General features: G+C 41.2%; 1 protein-coding gene across 1 annotated transcript; it reads right to left on the reverse strand.

The window, feature by feature from the left end:
• Window positions 1-993: 993 nt before the first annotated feature.
• brwd1 (bromodomain and WD repeat domain containing 1) lies at window positions 994-23,592 on the reverse strand. Its single transcript, XM_056756951.1, has 42 exons — window positions 22,504-23,592; window positions 22,342-22,400; window positions 22,211-22,240; window positions 21,966-22,025; window positions 20,557-20,707; window positions 20,384-20,482; window positions 20,081-20,241; window positions 19,769-19,990; window positions 19,236-19,336; window positions 19,055-19,125; window positions 18,870-18,970; window positions 17,822-17,862; window positions 17,641-17,742; window positions 17,404-17,557; window positions 15,710-15,844; window positions 15,239-15,367; window positions 14,912-15,137; window positions 14,649-14,831; window positions 13,431-13,614; window positions 13,048-13,138; window positions 12,834-12,974; window positions 12,675-12,745; window positions 12,249-12,471; window positions 12,050-12,166; window positions 11,852-11,959; window positions 10,699-10,823; window positions 10,517-10,599; window positions 9,548-9,659; window positions 9,404-9,465; window positions 9,142-9,297; window positions 8,084-8,204; window positions 7,870-7,995; window positions 7,726-7,795; window positions 7,593-7,646; window positions 7,386-7,511; window positions 6,103-6,255; window positions 5,857-6,020; window positions 5,620-5,762; window positions 4,457-4,591; window positions 3,884-4,201; window positions 3,666-3,803; window positions 994-3,573 (listed from the first exon to the last, which is right to left on the reverse strand). Exons 1-42 carry the CDS (start codon window positions 22,550-22,552, stop codon window positions 1,964-1,966), a joined length of 6,705 nt encoding a protein of 2,234 aa, XP_056612929.1. The 5' UTR covers window positions 22,553-23,592; the 3' UTR covers window positions 994-1,963.
• Between the last annotated feature and the right edge of the window lie 57 nt (window positions 23,593-23,649).

Here is a 23,649-nt window from a genome sequence, read left to right on the forward strand (position 1 = left end):
GAAGAAAGTGGAACAGATCAAATGGTTTTCTCTCTAGAGATAAGAATGGCTGATATAACATGATAATGTGTATTGTTGCAATTAAGACCCCATCAATAAAATTGTTGAATATTTGATGTTTAAGGTTTAATACTGTTAATTCAAAGTCAAATTAAGATCTTTTGTCACATACTGTAGCAAAGTTGTCACAGAATATGAAAACTATTTCTGAAGTTGGGACACAAATGACCAGATGGTTTCTGTTATTGAAATTTTGTATACATTTTAGTAGACCTTAATAGTTGTAGATTTACTAGTGATATAGTTGAATTGCTTTCCCTTCCAAGCGCTATTTGAGAAACGTTCCTGTATTTTATACAGTAGGACAGAATTCACAGATATTGTTCAAATAAAAGAAAGAAGAGTGAACTGTGAAATGACTCAAACTTTGATATAGCCTCGGTGTCGATCTCTATTTATGCACAGGCATACACTTCTGAACAAATCATTTAAAATTGATATTACCTGATAACAATACAATCAAAATTTAAGGACACCCATGGGAAAAATGCAGGACGTTAAAGGGACAGTTCACCCAAAAAAAATTTGTTATTAACTCACCCTCAAGTTGTCCCAATGCTTCAAAATGTCTTTGTTCTGATGAACACAAACAACGGTGTTTTGAAGAATGTTGGAAAGTAAACGGTTCTGGGATATTTCTGACTAGTCATTTTCTTACTATGGTTGTCAATGGTTTGTTTGCAAGGATTTTATATCGGTCTCTTTGATCAGCAGAACAATAAATACACATTTGGAACAACACGAGGATGTATAAATGATGACAGAATTTTATGTTTTGGGTGACCTGTCCCTTTAAAAAGGCCACAGAACCATTAAACTCAAGATACATTTGCATACCATCTATTTACAGCATCTTGATTGGAACATGCAAAATATATCACTTTTTTATTAAATATTCACAGCTATCAATGAAGAATGACATTTCAGACCATCCTGAAACAGTATTTTTATTCATAGGAAGTCATTCCTCTCCCACTTCAGTGGCCAACAAGCCTAACATCCCCAGAGAAACTTGTTTTAAAGAATAAGCTTTTACGAAAGACATCAAGCAAAAATGCCAACTGCGTTACATAAACCGCGATGCACAATTCAAAGTCCGGGTACAAAAGTTCACTGCTGTTCATAAGTTAAGTCAGACAAGAAATTAATACTGAAAGTACGCAACAGATCACTAAAACATCTTCCCAATATGAGAAATCACAGTACTTTGCCGCAAGTACTCTTTCGATTGACCGTACTTCGCAAATTGGTACCAAATTATAGTACATGGCATTGCAATGGAATATTAAAAGAAAGTAATGCTCAAACAAAGAAAGGTTTCAATGTACAACTGTTTGCTACAAACCCATTCTCAGAAAACTCTGGAAAGATGGAAAAAAACATACAAGGAACCAAACGGGAATCCAAAAAAAGTTTGATACGAGGAAGAATTTTTTGTTCATTTTGGCTCAACGTCCCTCTCATACAGTGACGATACAAAACGTGTGTCCGGGCAGAGACTAATCATTTATTGTAGTAAAGTGTGTGCGGACGTAAACATAGTTGACCCCTGAGTTTCAAATGCAGAACTAGTGTATAAAATACCTCAATACAGTGTGCTTTAGTGCAAGCCAGCAAATGATGCTCGATTTAACAGGAGAGGTAAATTAGGATAGCACCCAAAGCAGACAATGCGCCTCTATGCAGTCTTTCCTGTTGGCCGAATTACCGAGTGGCGCTGGTGAGAACCAGCGAATGAATCGCATCTCTAGAAATCGTTTCTCTGTCGTTTTTTCATAGAAAATATAAATATCCCTGAATGAAACCGATTCACAGTATATACACCCGAGGACTCCAGTGCTACTACCATTTAATTTTGGGTCTTCAAGGTCTCCAGTTAGTGTCTCTTGCGCGGCCCAGTCCTTCATTCGCTGTCTTGGTAATTCACAGTCTGTTTGCCTCTGTTTCTGGTCCGGATGCGCCTAGCCGGTCGCGTCTTTGCGTACGACACGTCGCTATCCTCGTCGGACACGTCTCTCTGGCGTTTCCTCAAGCGTGCGGTTCCCCGGAGAGTTCTCTTCGGAGTGCTCCGCGAACCCGAGCTGGTTCCTGATTCGGACTCTTCTTTGCTCTCAGAGCCGCTTTCCTTTTCGTGGCTTTCACTTCGACTCCGTTTGCGGTCGCGGCGTGCCTGATGCTGGGTTTCACTGGGGACCTTCTCCTCCGACCGGCGGTCTCGTTTTCCGCGTAACGAACCGCTCTCCGAATTACACCGCGATTCGGAGCTGCTTTCAGAGGCTGTCACACCCTTCCTCAAGTGCTTGGAAGTTTTTGCACGCTTTTGTCGAGGTTCTGAAGCCACGTTTTCATAACTGGTCCGTCTTCTGGTGTCGTCGATGTCTTCGTCGGTGGTGCAGCCGTGCTTCCTTTTGGAGTCCCCTGATGGTTTTCTTGCACGGGAGTTGGCCCGCTCCTTGTTCTTTCCACACTTGGACCGCATCCCCACCTCAGCGTTGAAGTCTTCATCAGAGTCCTCCATAATGTAGTTCTTCTTGGGAATATCTCTGAGAGAGCCGCGTTTTGAAGGGGCTTTAGTGCAAAGCCTTCTTCTTGGATACCTTTTCTTGTCTTTCTCGGATCCGTCACTCTGTTGCCACTCGTCGGATGAAGTGGCCTCTTTTTTTCCCTCCTCACTCTCTGAACCGGAAACATCCGAGCTTTCATCCTGCTTCTTCCGGACGCCGGATGTCAGCTTGCCCACGGACCCGGTTTCATCAACGTCATCACTCAGATTCTCTTCATCGTCTGATTGAAGAGTGTTGGACGTCGGCTTTCTCTTGCGGAGCAATATTTCCTCGGCCTCATCGCTTTGATTCTCTTCATCTTCCGATTTAATCCTCTTCCTGTCCTCAACAGATTTCTCTGAATCGGAAACATCTGAACTCGCATCACGCCTTTTCCTATGAGTGTTGGACGCCCGCTTTCTGTTCCTGACCGATCTTTTCTCGGCACCATCGTGTCCGTTCTCTTCAACGTCTTCATCTGATTGAATGCGCTTCTGACGTGCAAAAGGTTTCAATGGAACGTCACTGAGTTCCTCGGAGTCCTGGGTAGTTGAAGTTAATGCATCCGTGACTGTGGTTTTCTTCTGGATGACGTGCATTTTTGAGACCGAAGCTTGTTCTTGGCGTTCTGATGCTAATTTACTCCTCTTTTCCTCCTTCACCTCCATCTTTCTTCCGTTGTGATGAGGGTGCTTTTTAGCTATGGGCTCTTCATCCTCTTCTGAACGTCTGGTCTCCTGCTTGCTTGACTGATGTTTCCGACGTTGGTTTCGGGGGTGGTTCTCATGTTCCTCTGCATCGCTGCGATTCAGTTTTTTTATTTTACTGACGGCAGCTTTCGCCGTCATCCTAGTGGGCTTCTGTCTGACAGTACGCTCTTCATCCGACTCCTCTGCCGAACTGTCATTATCAGAGTTGTCCTCGCTTTCATCGTATTGCCGTTTGCAATGCCCGTTAACCAAAGAAGCTTCTAAAAATGAAAAATAAGAACATGTTAGACTTAAATGAAAACTCAAGACTTTATGATTAAGTTCCATATCATGAAGATCAAACCAAACGCACCCTTTTTCTCCGTTCCTGTCCGTCTGCATGATCTAAGGCCAGCTCTTCCGCTTTCTTTGCTGTGAGCGGAGGAGTCGCTGTTAGCGCTAGCCTCGCTTTTCTCTTCTTCGCTGGCCGAACCTTCGCTTTCATTTGACTCTGAGTGAAAAAAAAAAAATTTGAGCAACTAAATGTAATTTTTTGACTAAATCGTGATGCAGACTAGTTGGTATGCTTACCGTCCTGAGATGTGTCGTCTTCCTCCGAATCACCGCTGCTCTGAATTACAGTAGAGCGTTTGCTAGCGCGGGTAACGTGCCGAACGCTGCGTCCGCGACCTTCCTCGTCTGAAGCGTCATCTTCCTCCAGGATATCCATCAGTTTCATCTTACTGACCGCTGCCATGGCAGTCCTGCGGGTCCTTGGCCGGGAACTGACGGAAGAAGACGACTCGTTCTCAGAGGCGTCCGAATCTGGCTCCTGGTCAGAGCCGCTAGAGGGTCTGGACCTCTGACGCTCCTGGCTTCTGCTGAACCCGTTCACCTTGGTGTGGCTCTCTGAAATAAACAAGACAGACAACCCATGTAACGCAAGACAAATATTAAAGAGCTTTGTGTCATTTTTATTTTTACCCCGAAATATGTTTGACTATTTATTAATGGGTATCAGTTTATTTACCAGTACAACTATACCAGCACATTTGCATGCGAAAAACAAACAAAATTAAGAGCAAGAGAATACATTTGCATGACAGAAGCAATCTGAAAAATATCTTAAACAGAAATTGTATATCATGTCTCTGACAAACTCACCATGTCTCTGCTTTCCTCCTTTATTTTGTGCAGCTCTCCTCGTCGCTCTCGTCTCTCGCCTGAAGAGACGGGACGACGAAGGCCTCTCTTCCTCATCAGACTCGCTCGAAGACTGTTTGCTTTGTTGATCAGACCCTACATTGACATAAAAGAGCCACAAGTTGACTTCAGCATCAAATTCCTATTTCAAACACATTTTATAAGTATACGTGACCTAAAAACAATCTTTTTTCCTCTAATAAGCCTCATGCTATCCCAGATGTATGACTGCCTTTCTTCAGTTGAACATAAGTCATTTTTATATTGTACTGCAGAATATAAGAATAATTTTTATGGAGAAAGATATGAACAATTATATTTTCAGGATAACATGAATGCATTTCAACAAAAAAACTCAGTTGTGTTCAACTGAAAAAAGAAAGTCAAACATCTGGGTTGGAATAAAGGCAAGTAAATTATGCAAAAAAAAAAAAATGTTTATAGTGTCTATTACGAATATATGATTATTAATCATATAAAACAATGTAATTTACTTGCACTTTGGGATACATGTAGGATTTATTCATCAACTATCCATTTACAGATACAGTATCAGCAGACGTGAACTGTCATGACTAAGAGAGCCAATGTGAAAGTCAAATGCATAATTTAATCTGATTAAAAGCATTTCATAACAGCTAAACATATCTTATAATTCACATTTATTTATATGCAGCCATGTATGTACGTATGTGGGTAGCTGCATGTGTCCTACGGTGGACAGCAAAATAAAAAATACTAGTGTTGAAGTTAAATCTCTCTTATGCGGTTTATATGATAAATATGAATAATATAAAATAATAATAAAAACAGTTTGTTCTCAAGATTCATTCGATAGATTATTGTTCAACTACTCGTGTTTTTCACATGGCTCCTTATATCTAAAGGAGAACTAAGTAGTTGTTGTGTTTATCATATTAAAGATCGGTTGACTTCAGCATGCAACACTTTTTACACCATCGGAAAAAAACTGGCGGCCTCTGTAGGTAAAAATGAGTATTACATTTTAGGTTTTCTCTGCTGTATAGAAAATAATTTGTTTCGAAAAGCCAATTTACAAGAGAAACAAATCTTGCTAGGCCGGGATCCTTTTAAGATCTTCCATCAAACGTGTTTCATCTTACCAGATGAAGATGAGCCACTCCGCCTGAAGCCGTTCTTTGATTCGTTGACTCTGCGGCGCTCTGACACGGACACCTTGGCTGAGGTAGATTTGGTTGCAGATGGTTCCAGGATTTCCTGAGTTTTAACAGTAGCCCTCTGTTGACTACGGCAAGAAAAACATGCGCAACAGGTTTGCCATCTTCTGTATGCGAACAACTCAATTTATTCTCTGTTAGATTTACTGAGCTCAGTCCTACCGTGTGGATTCTTGGCTGGATGGATCCTGATGCTGAAGTTTCTTCCTGAACCTCTGACTGCGTCTGAGCTTCAAGCTACTTTTGACAGCGGACTTGTAGTCAGAAATGATTTTGCGTATGCTCTCCTCGAAAAACGCTGAGAGTCGCAAGGTCATGCTATAGATCTGTCAAACACACAAGAATATCAACAGTCACGTTCAGCCTGTAAGATGGAGCACAAAGACGTTTGTTGGTCGTTTGAAATACCTTCGACCGTTTATTGGGCGTGTAGGCTTTAGCGTTGGCAAATATGAGCCTGGTGTCCTTGCAGACGTCTGTGGGATTTTCAAAGCAGTCTTCTGCAAGATTTTTCTGAACAGTTCCGAGGTCCATCGGCGTATCAATAATAGCCGTGTAGTCCTGAGGTACACAAAGACAAAACGTGAAGAACGTTACATTCAGACCGAACGAAAACTACTTAAGAAATTGGTCAGAACATCATTCAGTCAAGTTATTGTAGGTCTTCTTATTCTGTGACGGGTGTATTACTAGGGTTGCAACTAACAATTATTTTGATAATCGATTAGTTGGATGATATTTTTTCAGATAAATCGTATAAAAAGTGTAATTAGATCTTTTGCAAATAATAACTTCATCAGAGATGTGAAAAGCATACACAACTGAACTCCTTTACCTTCTCCCAAAAGCTGTATGAATTCGCCCCCTATCTCCTATATAGTGCACTTTTTGATTTTGAGTGTACATTAAACCTGCACGGCTTGAAGAGATGCATGCAAAACACGTCTGACTTAAAAAATGCGCAACTTGTTCTGCATGGAGAGACACGTCTGAATTTAAACCAGTGCACCTGGCACTGCACGGAGAGATACATGCACAGAGAGAGACGTTCGACCTAAAAACAGCGCACCTTGCGCTGCACGGAGAGACACATGCACGGAAAGACTTTAAAACTGTGGAACTTGCGCTGCATGGAGACGCATGCACGGAAATACTTAAAAACTTGCACAACTTGCGCTGCACAGAGAGACGCATGCACGGAGAGACACTTCTGACTTTAAAACTGCGCACCTTGCGCTGCACGGAGAGACACATACACAGAGATAGACGTTTAACCTAAAAACCATCCACCTCGCGCTGCACGGAGATAAGCATGCACAGAAAGACACGTCTGACTTTAAAAATGCGCACCTCTCGCTGCACGGAGAGACGCATGCACGGAGAGACACGTCTGACTTTAAAACTGCAAAGTTCATGCTGGAACATGGATTGACACGTCTAAAACGGTCATTTTAAAAGGAAAGAAGATGCTTTATTTATAACTGCGCAGCTCGCAAGTGACGTCACAGACCAACTAATCTATAATGAAATTAGTTGACAAGTATTTTTATTATGGATTAGTTGTTGCAGCCCTATGCATTATTATACATTTGGCAGATGATTTAATCCAATCCAAGAATACATTTTATGAGCATGTGCTTCTTTGGAATCAAACCCATGACAGGAATCTGTTTCCTTTATAGGAGACTCACGGGATATTCACTCCGATCCACAGGATTCCGGAAAGGTTCAGAGTCCTCACACTGAAACATGTAGTCCAACAGACGCTTGCACTGGTCCTTCCACGCGTCCCTGTCCTGCACGACCTCCACCGAGGGCTGCCAACAAATACACAGATCTTTTACCTCCACTTTCATTCATCACACATTATGACTTCTCAAAACGACGTTTCACACTACCTGACGAAGTCTCGGTCCGGATGAGGTTCCAGGCGCATCAATGTCATCCAGATCCTAAAAAGCCACGAGTTAATCATTCTCACGTCTACATGACGACACAACAGATGACAGGCAGAACATGACATAACCTCACCTCATCATCGGAGAACTCCATGTTTTCCACAGCACTGTAGATCTCCATGACATCCACACAGTGAGGTTTACTGCACACAACCAAATCGTAAGATCACAGTTCATCACTTGAATGCACTCATCTTACGATATGACAAACACAGACCTGATGAACTTTAAGAGAGCATTAGTGATGATCTTTGCCGAGTGTGCAATCTTGCTGCGGGGCTCATTGAAAGTCTTTGCATTTTGTTCAATGTGTTTGACGTCCCAGATCAGTGCTGACATCCGCCTGAAAGAATCGTGACGTGTTAAAAACAAACCAAAGACAGGCTATGAATCACCACCCAAACTCGAAATAGCTGCGAGCAGGTACACACCTATAGAAGTTGTGCTTTAACCGCAGTTTGATGGTGTTCAGGTCTGTGGGATATGCGATGACGGTGCAGTACGTAGGATACTGAATAAGGTCGACTGGACCAGAGAAAGGTGCGGTGATGTCTGTTGGACAGAAACGGAGACGTACGGGGTCAAAAGTCAGATTTTAGTCCCAGCACAAAATAATAAATGAACCAGACCGCCAAAATCAGGCATGTGATCAGCCAAGGACGAAAAAGAAGGAAGACTGCTCGAATACTCGGCCAACCCTTTAATGTTAATTAAATCATATTTAAGTTTATATTAGGTCTACTTCTAAATTTATTGTCACCAGCAATAATTCATTGACAGACTTCCATCCTCAGCCACTAGATGGCACATTCATATTCATTTCATTCTCATCTTAAGGCCTTTACGAAGCTAATTTGCGAAGATCCTGACTTTTTGTGATGGAACGTGACCCTGGCGTCTTTCATACAGCATGTAATAAAGGTATTTAAAAACGCTGCATGTGGCGGTTTCAGTTTATTTAAATGTATGCATTGAGTAAACTTCAATGCATTTATAATGGACAGTGACTAGATCATTCCTTTGTATAGTTTTAAGCCATTAAAGGTGGGGCATTTGATTTCTCTTAGCAGTTTTTGACACACTCCTACCCGCATCTTTCGTCAGCACTCGGCTCGATGAGCATCCTGTGCACTGTGCACCTTACTGATGATAGGCTATAAGTTTGTTTTGGTACTCTAACATAATTCGGAAATCAGACACCCCACGTTTAAATGGCAGAATGGCCTATTTTAGTCTGTGTATATACATCATGCTAGAGGGTTCCCAGACAGGGATTAGACTAGTCCTCGACCAAAATAAATGTAAGAGAGGAAACCAACTTGCACAGACATATCTTAAAATACATCATTGCCTTTGAGTTGTCTCAAAATGCACACACACATGTAATGTTTTTAGTACTGCATGTCTGTTTAAATAACTTAAATTTCAATTCAGTTCAATCTCAGAAAATAAACTGCTGACCTGAGACTAAGAAAATAAGGCTACACACCAACGGTGATGAGCTGCTCGATGCCTGCGATCACGCGTGCGCTCTCTTCCTCTCGTCCCCTGTCCCCCCATTCACCCTCCTGTGGTTTATACAGGATGTCAATCATCTCTTCAACCGTCACGGGAACTCCTGCCCCCTCCGACTCCGGCTGTTCAGCTGAAATACAAAAACCATTCATAAATAAAAGCGACTCTTTCGTACATTTAACACAATGTTGACGTCCTAAATTCTTGAAATAAAGAGAACGTAACATGTGACGTACCGTTTTCAGGAATAGCTTCCACATCCCAAGGACTCAGCTTTTCTATCTCACCATTATCCCACCTGCAGAAACGGAAATCACGAATACAGTCTACACCAAAAAACTTTACTCTACATCTCAATGCATCAACAAGTTTAGGCTTACTTGACTTTAAAGCACTGAAAATGGCTGTCAGGATACTCCGGCTGATACGGTTCCTGACAAACTATCGTCCCAAACCACCAGGCGTCATCAATCACGGAGCGAAATCGATCGTCTACATCAAGAACATAACATTTGATTTTCTCATGTACATCACTGCGTAACTCACATGTATGATAGAATGCAAATAAAAAAAGTAAAGCTGGGCAAGTTGACGCGTGATTATCACGTTAACGCAGTAATGCAGACAATTATTTGATCATCAGTAACGCAGTGTTTTATATTTATTTATTCATTTTGAAAGTCTGTTGCTAACTGACTCTGAAACGTACTGACAAAGCATTAGTCACAGTGAGGTGAGATGTTGATCGGTACTGGCTTGGGATGGGCGTCATCTCGCGTCTCAACCAATGAGAGCATTTAGGGTTGCTCTAAGACTGCTGAAGTGCGCACATGAACACCAGAACTGAATGGAGAAACGAACCCAAACTCTTACATGGACACTTCATCTCTTCCATATGATGGAGTTGATTGAAGAACAGGGCTCTAGAATGCGACCAAATGGTTGCATTTTACGAATATTTTTCCTGCCTGTGCGATCAGTTTTTCTTAATTTTACTATACTTTTCACGCGTCATAAATTTAATGCGCAGAAATGTTACAATACGCAAGCGGCACATTCAGTCTCTCCGTTTCATCTCCATATCTTCATCCATGTGCTTATCTATCATTGCCCCAGTTTCATGAATGTTAACAGCTGTGAAACAAACGGATGTCTCGCAGTACATTAGATCCATATATCTGTATAGAGCGCTCTTAAAGGGGCAGCAGCATAATAAAGATAAAATAAAAGTGCACAATACAATACTTTTGAATTCATTATTGAATTTTACGCTTAATGCGATTGATTACAGAAAAGTCACGCGATTGAAATAAAATCTTTTTTTATTTTAAGCCGTGCAGTTGACTTACTCGGTCTCCAGACTCTGTTCCGCGCCTCATCGTAACTCTGATGCAGCACCAGGAAGTCAATAACATCTGGCATATCATGATATCTAAAACAAAAAGCATCGAAACGTTTACAAAATCTTGCAGACGTTATCTACATTTCAAAGCATAACTTGGCAATAAAAGAATGTTGAGTGACAACTTACTTTACTGTGAAGGACCTGTCTGTTATTTTGCCTGTTCCAGGGTCGATCTGGGCAAGTTTTAAACAGCACAAGGTTGGTGGGCACACTTCGTATTTGATCCCTGTTATTTGCACAAACTCTTGGTCCTAGTATAAAAGAAAAACAGTATTACGAATTTTCAAAGACAGAAATCTAAAAATGATTATTTTGCTATTAGACCTTTCTTTTGGGATGGGTACGGTTTTTATTTAAAGCGTTTGGTCATGGTGAGAGATGGTCCTAAACATGCATTACGGCTGAGACACTCGCAAAGCCGTTTTATATTTTAATAACCCAGGAAAAATAAAAGGATTCCTCCAGGAGACTGAAGAGTTCTTGGGGAAAACCAATGAATGAAGTGGATATACTATGCTCCACAGTGTTGCGTTTTCATTACTCCTCTAAACGGTGTTCGATTCTCATCAAAATAGGCTCAGAAGACCACGATACCAAATCACAACTTTGTATGTTTTTGTTTTAAATTTATGATAATATGAATTTAAGAAAGTTGACTGAAAACAGGATGTATTGCTATATCTTTACAACACTTTGGTCTATTAATACAAAACTTTTCATAGGGACTATGATCTGAAGGAGCAGACAGAGAAATTCATTCATCATTTACTCACCATCAAATTGATCCAAACCTTAAAAATTGTCTTTGTTCTGCTAATCACAAAGGAAGATATTTGAAAGAATGTCAGTGACCAAACGCATCCCATCCCCCATTGACACCCATAGTATTTATTTTCCATACTATGGTAGTCAATGGGGGATGGGATCTACTGACATTCTTTTAAATATCTTCCTTTGTGTTTAGCAGAACAAAGACACTTTTACAGGTTTGGAACAATCTGAAGGCGAGTCAATGATGACAGAATTTTCATTTTCGGGTGAACTGTCCCTTTAAATGGCTGTTTGGCCCTTAAACGATATCTCCAGCGGGGATTTAGGGAATCTTCAAAAAGATCTTCTTTCTGGCTCTGGACCGTGTACACAGTCTGTGACCATCTGGACGGTCGAGACAGTGGCTAGTTGTATAGTGTGTACAAGGCCCAGGTCATTGACAACAAGCACAATATAACCCAAGTTCGTCAGCATCCGCAAGCATCAACCAGCATCCTAGTAAACTTACTCTCAACTCCATTTTCTTCCACGGCTGTTTGTCGAGATTAATGTGGTAGAGGTTACTCCTACAGACGGCATCCACGTACGCCTCATGACCCTGACGAAAATAGATGACCTGTGAAGAGAATCGGACGCAGTGGGACATGAAACGCACACATTCAGCAAAGGCGTGTCAACAGAAAAGACAAGCGAAACACCACATCACCTCGTCTCCCATCTGAGGGACAAAGGGCGACTTTCTGGGAATGACATCAGTGATCCACGCCGAGGGACGGAACTCGGTTGACACCTCTCTGTTAATGGTCGGCCTTGGTTTTGGGCGCTGCGTTTTTCATAGACAGATATCAAAAATCATTGAAACATTTGATCGAGTCATTTCACATCAAGACATCGTAAAAACTCACCTTTGGCGTTTTGCTTTTGGCCTTCTTGTGCTTCCGGGTTGAAGACGTCTGGTCGTCTTCGTCGAGAGTCTGTTCCTCCTCCACTGGATCTTCATCCTCCTCAACCTCGTCCTCAGAGCTGCTGATCCTACGGCTAGCGCGCCTTCGGGACGACGGAGATGAAGGAGGCCGCAGACTGATTCCTGCGTCTGCCGTCCAGTCTGAACAATCACTGGAGGAGCGGCTTCAATTTTGAAACACAAAATTATTCACGATGAACTCATAATAAAGATGTCAACGGTTACACTCCGGAAAACAGATTATTAATGATGGTTAATCTTTTTCACAGTTAAATTTGTGGAATTCTTCAGCTGTAATTTCTGCATGTTTGGCGCCTCTAGTGGCGTAGAAACGACACAACACTTAAAATGATGGCAACCGTGTTACCTTGAGCTATCGCTTCTCCACTCGTCGTCATCTTCAGAGGAATCGACATCACTTCCCTCCATTTCAGTGTCCTACGCCAATACCACAAATCATTACAGACATGACAAATGTCGATCGCAAGAACAACACAGCTTCCCAAAACAAATGACAATACTTCACCTCAGAAGAGACCGTCTCCTCCCCCTCCTCGCAAGACATCTCTAAGAACTCTTCGCCCAGTCTCTCTTTACGCTCCAAGGTTTTCTGACGTTTGCGTGAGTGCGTACGCTTGATGCATGGCCCCTCATCTTCCGAATCATCCTACGATCAGAGCGATCTGACTTTAGTGAGAGTTAACGACACAAGAGATGTTGATAAAGAGGTGTGACCTTACCCTGAAAGTGGCATGGGTCACTCTCCGTTTCTTTGTGTTGTAAAGGGTGACCTCCTCCTCGCCCTTGACGGCTCTATACGACTCCTGGGCCCTGAATGAACCAACAGCAAGGTTACACTGACTCTTATCAGCGGATGATAAAATTTAGGCTGATATACTATAGCCAATAAATCCTGTATGATTTCTTCTGGTTAAACTTCTTCAGCGGTTCCCTGTCGTGATCATTCACTTACTGCTATTAGCAAAACATTGTTGATGTAGATATTTATGAGAGTGTAAATTATAGGAACAAAAGTATATTGTTTAAAGGCGAGTAAATGATGACAGAATTTTTATTTTTGGGTGAAGTATCACTTTAAGTGGAAATGGAATAAGAGTCTCACTTGTAGCTGCTTGTCGTAAGCTCAGGCACGACCACCCTACGTCTCCAAGCCTGAAGGTCTCTCTCAGTGGCCATCTGGCTGCGTGGAGCATTCTGGTGCATCTGTCGAACGCCCTCCACTTGACCACTGCGACGTAATCCCACATTAGGTGGAGACTGCACACCCATCCGTTCGTTCACAGACACTGTACAAAACAATTTATTGGTTTTGTGATCCAGGGTCACATATAGTAGTCTTAAGTAGCACGGGAACATTTCAGTAAAAGAAAAAAAAAAAGAGACAAAATTATCTATTTTTCTTTTGTGCCAAAAATCATTAGGATATTAAGTAAAGATCATGTTCCACAAAGATATTTTGTACATTCCTACCTTAAATATATAAAAACTTTATTTTTGTGAGTGGATGGCCTGCAACAGCTTCTGATTACAGCTTCAAAGACAATTTTTTAATATTTTGCACTCTCAGATTCTTGAGTTTAAAACGTTTGTATCTGAGCCAGATATTGTCCTATTGTAACAACTCATACATCAATAGAAATCTTATTATTCAGATCATGTAAAAATCTTGATTTCGAAAAATTGACCCATAAGACTGGTTTTGTTGTCCAGTGTCATGTATATAAACATTTTATTTGATAATAAAAATATATTATTTGTACTATATTGGCTTTTTCCACCACTCGCTCTTTTATTGGCGTTTATTATATAGATGTTTGTTTGTTTTATGCCATACCAGCTTCCATGGCGAGAACATTTTTGTCTACATTATATATAGACTACTTTCATGGAATATAGGTCACACTCCGTCTGCCATTTCTTATTAAAGGGATAGTTCACTCAAAAAATTCCATTTACTCACCCTCTTGTCATTTCAAACCTGTATGACATTCTTTCTCCGGCAGAAGACAAAAGAAGATATTTTGAAAAATGTTGGTGACCGAACAGTGGTGGCAGCCTTCACTTTTGTTGGTTTTGTGTCCCCACAATAGAAGTCAATGGGGAACACCGCTGCTCGGTTATCAAAATATCTTCCTTTGTATTCTGCCGAAGAATGTCATACAGGTTTGAATAAAGAAAGAGGGTGAGTAAATGATGACAGAATTTTCATTTTGGGGTTGAACGATCACTTTAAGAAAGGAATTCATTAATGGTTTCATGTCCACAGGAGAAACTGTGCAATTTTTGAGGTCTGCTGATAAAGCTTTAAATGTTCAGTCACCTCTGCGGGGAGTGCCGGGTTCGGGAATGCGGGCCGAGACGGGGACACCCTCGGCACGAACTGTCGGCTGTCTGTCCTGGTTTTCTTGAAGTTGACGTATGGCGTCATCCAGAATGTGGTGGCGAGGTTCCTCGCTCTCGGCGCGCTGCTGACTGATCACCTGCTCCACAACCTCACCATCACCTGAAATTGAGCCGGAGAATTCAGAAAGTGTTCGGCTTTCTGCACTGAACTACTGATGCATTAAAACAAGGGCCTCTTACTCGTAGCGACGTAGCCCAGTTGAGGAACGAGATGTTCGTCTGCGATGTTCTCCCTTCCAGGCACCAGTCTTTGAAACTTGGGAGGATGAGGGTTCCCATCGACATCCACTAGGAATGGAGGCGGCATCAGGTGTGGGGCCTGCTGGGTCTGCTCATCCAGAACAAACCCGTTCGAGTCCCGGATCAGCGGCCGGTAATCGGTGTGGAAGAACACCTGGTCCGGAAGCTGAGACACGTTTTGGACAGATAAATGAAAAGAAGGAACATTAAATGTAGCTAGACGTTGCTTCAATCATCATATTACTTGACTTTGTGAATCATACAAACCTTTTCATAAGGCTTTGAGCTCCCGAAGCCGAATATAACCAGATGTCCGTGAGAGTCCGTACACGCGAAGCGATGTCCATCAGGAGTGAACTTGCAGTCGAACACGGCCCCGTGTCCTTGACCTTCAATCTACATAGAAGAAACACCATTTAGACCAAAGGGGAATCAGTTTATATAACTAAAATGACATCAAAGTCTAATTTAATGCCATATTTCTTCAAGTTGAAATCGATGTTGAAAACCATCTGCTTACTTAAGCTTGATTTGTCTACAGTTAGCGTATCATAACGTTTTAATAAGTTTGAGCTGTCAAGTACAATTTCACAGGAAATGTCAGTTTAACTTCAAACTAAGTATGTAAACTTACTGAGAGATACATGTATTACTATTATTCATATGTTTGGGGTTGTTCTTTCAATGATAAACATCATAAGAAAACTTGGGTATGTGCAGGTGCTGAAGTTATTTTACCATATTAAAGTAATGAAGAGTTTTGGTGCCTCTGATGAGGTCCCATATAAAGACATTTCCATCATGACCAGCAGACAGCATGATCCTCGGATCATAGGGGTGGGGCTCCAAAACAAACACCTCTGCTTCATGACCCTGCGTCAAGAAAAATACAAATGACTTCTGTGGATCATACAATTCTGTTTAACCTTTGAATCAAGACCATGAGTGTGTTCAATGGCACAACACACACATACTACTGGTGATGCACTGAAATGAAAATTATGGGCCGAAACCGATACCAAAAATTTAGGATGCTCTCCCCCGAAACCAATACCAAAATTACTTAAAAAAAACGTTTTCTTATGTAATTGTATTAATAACACGCACGTAAACCATAAAAATGATGGAGAACCTATTTTAAAAGAATATCCAAAACATATTTTTTATTGGCCATTGCAACACAATCATATCTAACTTTATTACCAATCATCTAAACATTGTAGTTTTATGCAGCGTTCCCACCAAACGCTAATGAAGCACGAGTGATTTACATGTTAAGTCAATGCAAAGACGCGCTCGACATTATGCGGCGCGAATTAAGCGTTTTGGCCATTTGCCGCACTAGTTGAAAATTTTGAACTTAATCGTTGACAAAATCAACGATGCATACCCGGAGCTGAATGATACATCTTACTTTTATCGAAACAGGAATAAAAAGGATCTTGCTTGGAAGAAAGTGAGTGAGGAGGTCGGACAATCTGGTAAGTTTCAACAAAATCCATGTCGGTCATTTCGCAAGGAGACTAGAGCCGCCCATAACATGAACTTGCGTCTATTGTCAAGTGAATTTCATGCGCGAATAAATTCAAAATGTTCAAGCGTCCAACTACGTGCGATTTAACGCATCTTACATTTACTTTACATTTTCATTTAGCAGACGCTTTTTATCCAAAGCGACTTACAAGTAGGGTGCAGTGGGCAGCCATCACTGCAGAGCAAACAGGGGTAAGGTGTCTTGCTCAAGGGCACTTCAGTCATTTCCTGGTGGCACTGAGAATTGAACAAGTGACCTTCTGGCTACAAGTCAAACTCTCTAACCATTAGACCACAACTGACCTCTTGTGTGAACGCATCTGGTGTGAACGCTCAGTAAGAAATATTTGAGTATAATTATTTGCATAACAGTTGTCATGCTATAGTCAAACTCAGCAGCTCTTGCTAATACCAGAAGTTTATTAATGGTGCACAATACGCAGAACACAGAGGCAGTGAGTCTGTTCTTGTAAAAAGGCTTAAAATGAGCTTCAGTGATATAAGCACCTGCCAGATGACAGTCCATGTGAGCTACATCATCAGTTACTGACAGATCGTTCCACTGATCATACACAAAATATGAAGTTTGTTATGTTTAAAGTTCGGCTTTAAAACATGCACGATGCACACGATCTCCTGCAATAAAGAAACAAAGCCTGTCACCGGCAGTCGTGCATCACACGTTCTGTCTGCTGGTTTTGAGCTGTCCTTGGTATATTTATTAGTTTAAGCCTTTGTTATGGCACGCTTACATGATTGTCCTTTGATAACACCTATAGTGAGCCCGAGCACTGAAGGGAGAGGCGAGGGGCGCCAGATATTTTGCTTTTGTTTCTGTCTATTTTTTTATTTCGCCAGCCAAACTTTCGGTACATCACTACATATAACCATATACTTACTTTTAAAACATGAAGCAACTGTCCCGTGTATGAATTCCAGACTTTGAGGAGATGATTGTTAACAGCAGTAATGACAGTGTTGTCGTGCCGGTCCCAGGACACCATGGTGACTTTGGGTTTGACAAAATTTTCATCCTCTGTTAAAGGTGCAGACCTACAGGGAACATGCAGGGAGATGCTACAATAATCTGCAGTGTCAATTAAATATTTCTTAGAGATTGCTAGATGCTTTCATACCCTGGAAGAGTGGCAGACATTTGCAATAAAAGACTCTTCCACTGATGTCTCTGATGTAGCCGCCATATACGAGCTGTGCCATCTCGACTGCCGCTCACAAACCTGAGAGAGAGAGAAAGATGTTGTAAACAAACATACTAAACACGTGACGGAAATATTTGTAGTAAACAGTTAATAATACCTCTCTCCGGAATGACAGAACTGAATGCTGTCCACCTTGTCCTGCAAATTAAAAGTGAACATTATTACAAAGCATTTCACATGGCACATGTTCAGCTAAAATTTTATTTGCCAAATATCCTTCCATTCAGCTGCAGTTCTTGACTATTTTCAATTCAATTGCGCCACATCTATACCAGAAGGGTCTCAATTGCACATTCGACTAATATTTATGTGCCATAGCTGCAATGGGTAACTTTTACCACTTTGTCGCCATCTGCGAAGTGACAACAAACTGACATTTCCTATAAAATCAGGGGTGGTTGCACAACTCATCATCATGTATCATAAAAATAATTATTTTATTACAGTTTATTTTGGCAGCGATGAGTTACAGATTGCAGATTTAGACCAAATAAGAATTCAGGGCTCATTTATCATCATAGGATTAAGAATACAGCAGAAGACATCTTTTGTCTTTCAATGTGTTTTTCTGTCTCTTTTAGATCCAATCATCCAAAATTACACAAAAACAGCGCTTAAAGGGATAGTCCGACCCCAAAAATGTAAATTATGTCATAACTTACTCTTGTTCCAAATCTGTAGAAATGTCTTTGTTCTGATGAACACAGAGAAAGACATTTGGAAGAATGCTTTTAACCAGACAGATCTCACCCATTGACTACCATAGTAGGAAAAATTACACAAAAAAAATTACACAAAAGAAGATATTTTGAAGAACATAGGACAGTTCTGGAGCACTTTTGACACCCATTGTATATTTTCCTACTATGGGAGTCAATGGGGGGCAAAATCTGTCTGGTTATTAGCATTCTTCCAAATATCTCCCTCTGTGTTTATCAGAACAAAGAAATTACATACAGATTCGGAACAACTGGAATGTGAGTAATTTATGACAGAAATTTCATATTTGGGTGGTGTATACCCTTAAACATTTGAATTTTTTCGGAAAAGAAAGTCATACAACTCAAGGAGAATATAAGGGTAACTACACAAAGCACAAATGTTAATTCTCTTATGAACTATTCCTCTTATTTGGGAGCCCTTACAGTGTGCGAGTCAAGCTCTGCTAGTTTTTCTGGACCACCACTGCCCAGATAGTATATCCTGATGACATCATCTGTACTTCCTGTTGCAAGGAACATGCCACCTGAACGAGAAAACAGACAAATCCTTCAATAAAATAATGCATGTACATCAGGAAAAACGACTTGAGACATTCCGTTAGTCTTACCAGGGCTGAAAGAAGAACAGACCGTTTGCACGCCAGGTCTCGGCCTCTCTGTGAATTTGTGTGGGCGGTCGCTAATAAAAGTTAAAAAGGAAGAGAAAGTCTTACTTTTAACAAACTGTCACGCATGCATCATACCTGATCAAAGTAAGTGATTGGTTTTAACGTGGTGAAGAAAACTCACTTAAAACTGTTGCTATGAACATCCCACTGCCAGAAACAAACGGTTGCATCTGTTCCTGTGGAAACCATGTGCCTTTTGGAGCCCTTGACAAACGGAGAGAACTACAAAGAGAAAGAAGAAATGAATACCTCAACTGTTAGAGCAAGTGAAGCACAGAGCCCCAAAAGCTGAAGCAAAAACACTTTTCCAAAAGCACATGCGAGCTCATTTTAATACGACTTTTCATCATTTCATCATTAATCATCATACTTATTTTTTCATTTATTAGTAATGTTTCCTGTAAGGCAACTGTGACCCAATGCATTGTGAAAAGCGCTTAAAGAAACCAAACTGAATTTTGCTCACAGTGGACTGTTCATGCTATACGTTTTGCCCATTGGTCTTGAACCCTGATACTCGATCGGTCTGCTAAGTTTTTTTAAATACTGTGCAAGTACCCTAGGTTTGCAAAGCGTCTTGGAACACCATTTTTTTTTTACAGATGTGGCAAAAAAAAGCACGGAACGGAAGCTTATGTCATACTGCACAATCACCTGTAAAGAGGTAATAGATCCACTGTGGCCCTGAAGGACTGCCATCGGGGCACAGGTTCGAAGGCACCAGACGCGAATGGTTTTGTCGCAGCTTCCGGCCGCGATAAGAGTATTCTCAAAGTTGACGGCGAGGTCTGATATCTCGGCGTGATGTCCTCTGAGCGTTGAGTGAAGCCTCCCGTCAAAAGAGGACCAGATCTTCACCAAGGCATCATCGGAACCCTGCGGGTCAGTAAACACAATCACGTCTGCTTCATTAACATCCACAAAGAGTTGAATCCCAGGCAGCTTCATGAAGATTTCGGTGCTCACCGTAAAAATCCTGGAACCTGTTCGATCAAAGGCGATACAGTATACAGCAGACAGATGTCCCAGAATCCGCCTGTGCAGCCTCATGTGTTGATAATTGCTAACTGGGTTGATAGAGTTGAAGCGCTGAGCTCCAGTAAGCTCTCTGCCACGGTACACCTCCGCTAAAACAAGACAATGTAAGTCACTATGGTCAAAAGCATCACCCAAACGCATTCGTGTGCATTACATCAACTTGTAAGCAAAGAAAACGTGCTATGAGAAGGTTGCTTTATTCTGCGAGTTTGTACAGCTGCAGGTACTCACCTATATTTGGGGCATCCCTGCAACTTAAAGGCCTCTCCGGTGGTCGCCCCCTGTGGAGGGCCGCGAATGTGGAGGCTTTCCATCTGCTGTTGCCGCAATCTAGTGATGTCGACGGGCAAATATTAGTGAAATGCAGGGACAGACGACTTGCCTCACACAAAGCACGGTCTCACCTTTTGATGTTCGCAGTAATGAGTGTTTGCCAGCTCCCAGTAGGGAGTGCACTCCCTGCACACCGGACGGAACCTCCCGGTCCAGAATCGGACCGATTTGCTTGCATATCTGCAGCAGGTGATTTGGCGCGATATGTCTGTTGGCTGCAACCTTAAAAAATAAAGAACGTTTACACGTGTGGCTCTCACACTTTTTAGGCCCCCATTGTGTAGGGTGCATCTCTTTTGCATCACTTATAAATCCTAAACATTTTCAGCTATACAATACTGGAACATCAATTCTTTTAGTTGGCGGTCTTATTTTTCTGATGTTTGATTGGGCTCTGGCCCCCAGTTTGAGAACCACAGCTTCAGACTTATTTTGTTCTTCTTTTCAACACAACTTTTAAAAGTTAAGGATCTGCTAAATGAATAAATGTAAATTATTTAAGATAAAAATGGTATCATGTCGACACATCGATAACTTTGAACCTCACTGGTTCTCGTGCGTCTTGTGGCGTAATATCATATGACAAAAATGTCAACACGCGAGCACCAATGATATTAACAGTTATCAACAATATAGGAATTTATATAATAAATATAAAATATGATTTGTTTTCAATTGCAACGGTATCACTTTAACTCTGAAGTCTTTTATAAACCCACTGGAGTTGTTTGGATAACTTTTGCGAAAGATCCATGAGCTTTTTGTAGGATATCATAAAAATAAATAAAAAATGTATTAAAAATAAGTTAAATCTAAACGTAATAAAAACATCTTCGTGTTCGATTAAAAGAAAGTCAGTCATATGCATCTAATGGCATAGTGCGGAGTAAATAATACGAGAATTTTCATTTACGGGTTAACTATGCCTTAATGAAATAGATCTTATTTATTCCCCAAATACTGCAAACATTATTAAAAGTACTATTTATTATTAATTAAGATACTCTTTCCTGAAGTGACCGAGCAGCGGTCGCGACCCTTCAAAAACATAAATAAAAGGTTTGTTTCATGTGCTCGAGTGCAAGGAGTTTATGCAAAACAAGCCATCTCGTCAGCCAATCAAAACGCAGGTCACATGCAAGATAAAAAGCCGACTGCGAATTCCCATCGCTGATTGGAAGGTTTAACATTCTGACGTAGCCACAAACCAAAGAGGCCCCACCCTAACTGCAACAGAGCGCTGAATAATAGGGAAACAGTCGAAATGACAATAATCGCACATCTTTGACCGCAATAACAACAAATATCGGTCCTGATCGAAGTTTAACAAATATATTGAGGTAACGCAGCAGCCGGCAGAAAACGTGACAGTCGCGCCTGTCGTTTAAAGTTCTTTAATCGCCCACAAAAACGAACACGTGCGCGAATAAAACGCATGCCAAGCATATGCTCCAGAAATAATATCCAAACAAACACTTACCAAATCTTCAAATGATCGTGGGTGCTCGTTTCCTCTCCAATCCAATCGGCGTGGCAGGAGCTATCAAAAAGTAAGCCGGGTAAATAAGGGCGAAAACAGAGCGTCTGTATATATTTTTTGCATATTAAAACGTTAATAGAATGCGATATTGTCAAGTAATATTAGTAATCCATATCTCGATCCAAATAGGAAGCATAACGTTTCGTTACACACTGATATAAAGGTTGACGAATTGCACCACACACCTGATTTTCTTCCAGCTCACACACGAGAGCCTGCAACAGATGATAATGCCCCCAGATCAGTTCTCTCATCCACATCAACATGATTTTACAGTAAATCTTTATAAAAGTATCAAAGACCGGAGACAACTCACCTCGGCCGCTTTCCGACACGGCCCCGTGCTAAGAAAGCGCGATATCAAATAGTACAACTCTGAGAAGAAACAGCGCGAGGTCGTTTATAACTCGACATATGATTAATAAATTATAAAGTATCTCCAAATCATATTTCTCAAGTGTTACTTTTTGCGCCTTACCCGATTCGAGGGGCGAAATACTCCCGTTTCTGGCTGCGGCATCGGCCATGGCTCGAGACGTGTGTTGTTTTGAACGCGAACTTTGAGTACAGTTCGAGAATTAAATAATTTATTTAATTAATGTCGCTTGTACACTCCGTACCCCTCCGCGATTGCTCCCGCTTTCTGTTCGGCCAGTTTTCGGTCGCCATTGAAAGTATGAGGCCTGAGCTCATAGCTCCTTCCGCCCAAACACCGGAAGCGGGGGGAGGGGTAGAGCCCCCCGTCTCCTTCGGCAAAACAGAAGCCACGCGGGCGTAACGTAACAGCTGCAGCGTTGTATGCTCAAAGTAGTGCGACGAGAAATGTATGTCGGCGTTTATTAACCGACAAATTCTTAGCCGTGTTGGAAAAAACGCGTTTGTGATCGAACGAGGTCAAACGGCGAGTTCGTGACGTCACTCCGAATGGCGACTGCATAAACGACGGTCTCTTTTGTTTGCAGAAGACGTGGATACACGACACAATTTGTATTATTGACACTCTTGTTATGATAATAATAGTATTTACGAAGTTTTTCACATAACAGTCCACTGACAAACCCCCTGAATGATATATTATTTTTTATGTAGACTCAAACCCCTTTAACCTGTTCATCTTAATGTATACAATTGACTTCCTTGTATGCTTCTCAATCCTTACTGTTTAATGATAAACCTAGCTATAAATAGCCTTTCATTATGTCATGGCAATCCAATAAAATCAGGGAACTAATGTAATTGTGTTTGGCAAATTATCAGGTTGTTCTTGGCTGAGAGCTTATTTGAACTAAACAATTATCTATTTTGATCACCACTCAATGATTGAAAAAACATCTAATGTTATATCTAATTTTTTCCGTCAAGTGCAGTCACACTGATCCTTCTAGATTTTTTTTCCAAAAAGTGCTTTTGTTTTGTGATAAATGTGTAAGATTAGAAACAGAAATGAAATCAAGGTCAGAGAGGAATTTCTAGCGGACAAAATTTATAGAAATAACAATAAAACAGAGCTGGGAAAGTCTCCTACACTCCCCAAACCGCATAAAGATCGAAGGCTAGGCAAGCATGATCAAAATGACTTCAGATCTGGAATACACAGAGATTACTAGCATGTGCATATTTGCAT

This window comes from Triplophysa dalaica, chromosome 9 (assembly GCF_015846415.1).
Source record: "Triplophysa dalaica isolate WHDGS20190420 chromosome 9, ASM1584641v1, whole genome shotgun sequence".
Lineage (NCBI taxonomy): Eukaryota > Metazoa > Chordata > Actinopteri > Cypriniformes > Nemacheilidae > Triplophysa > Triplophysa dalaica.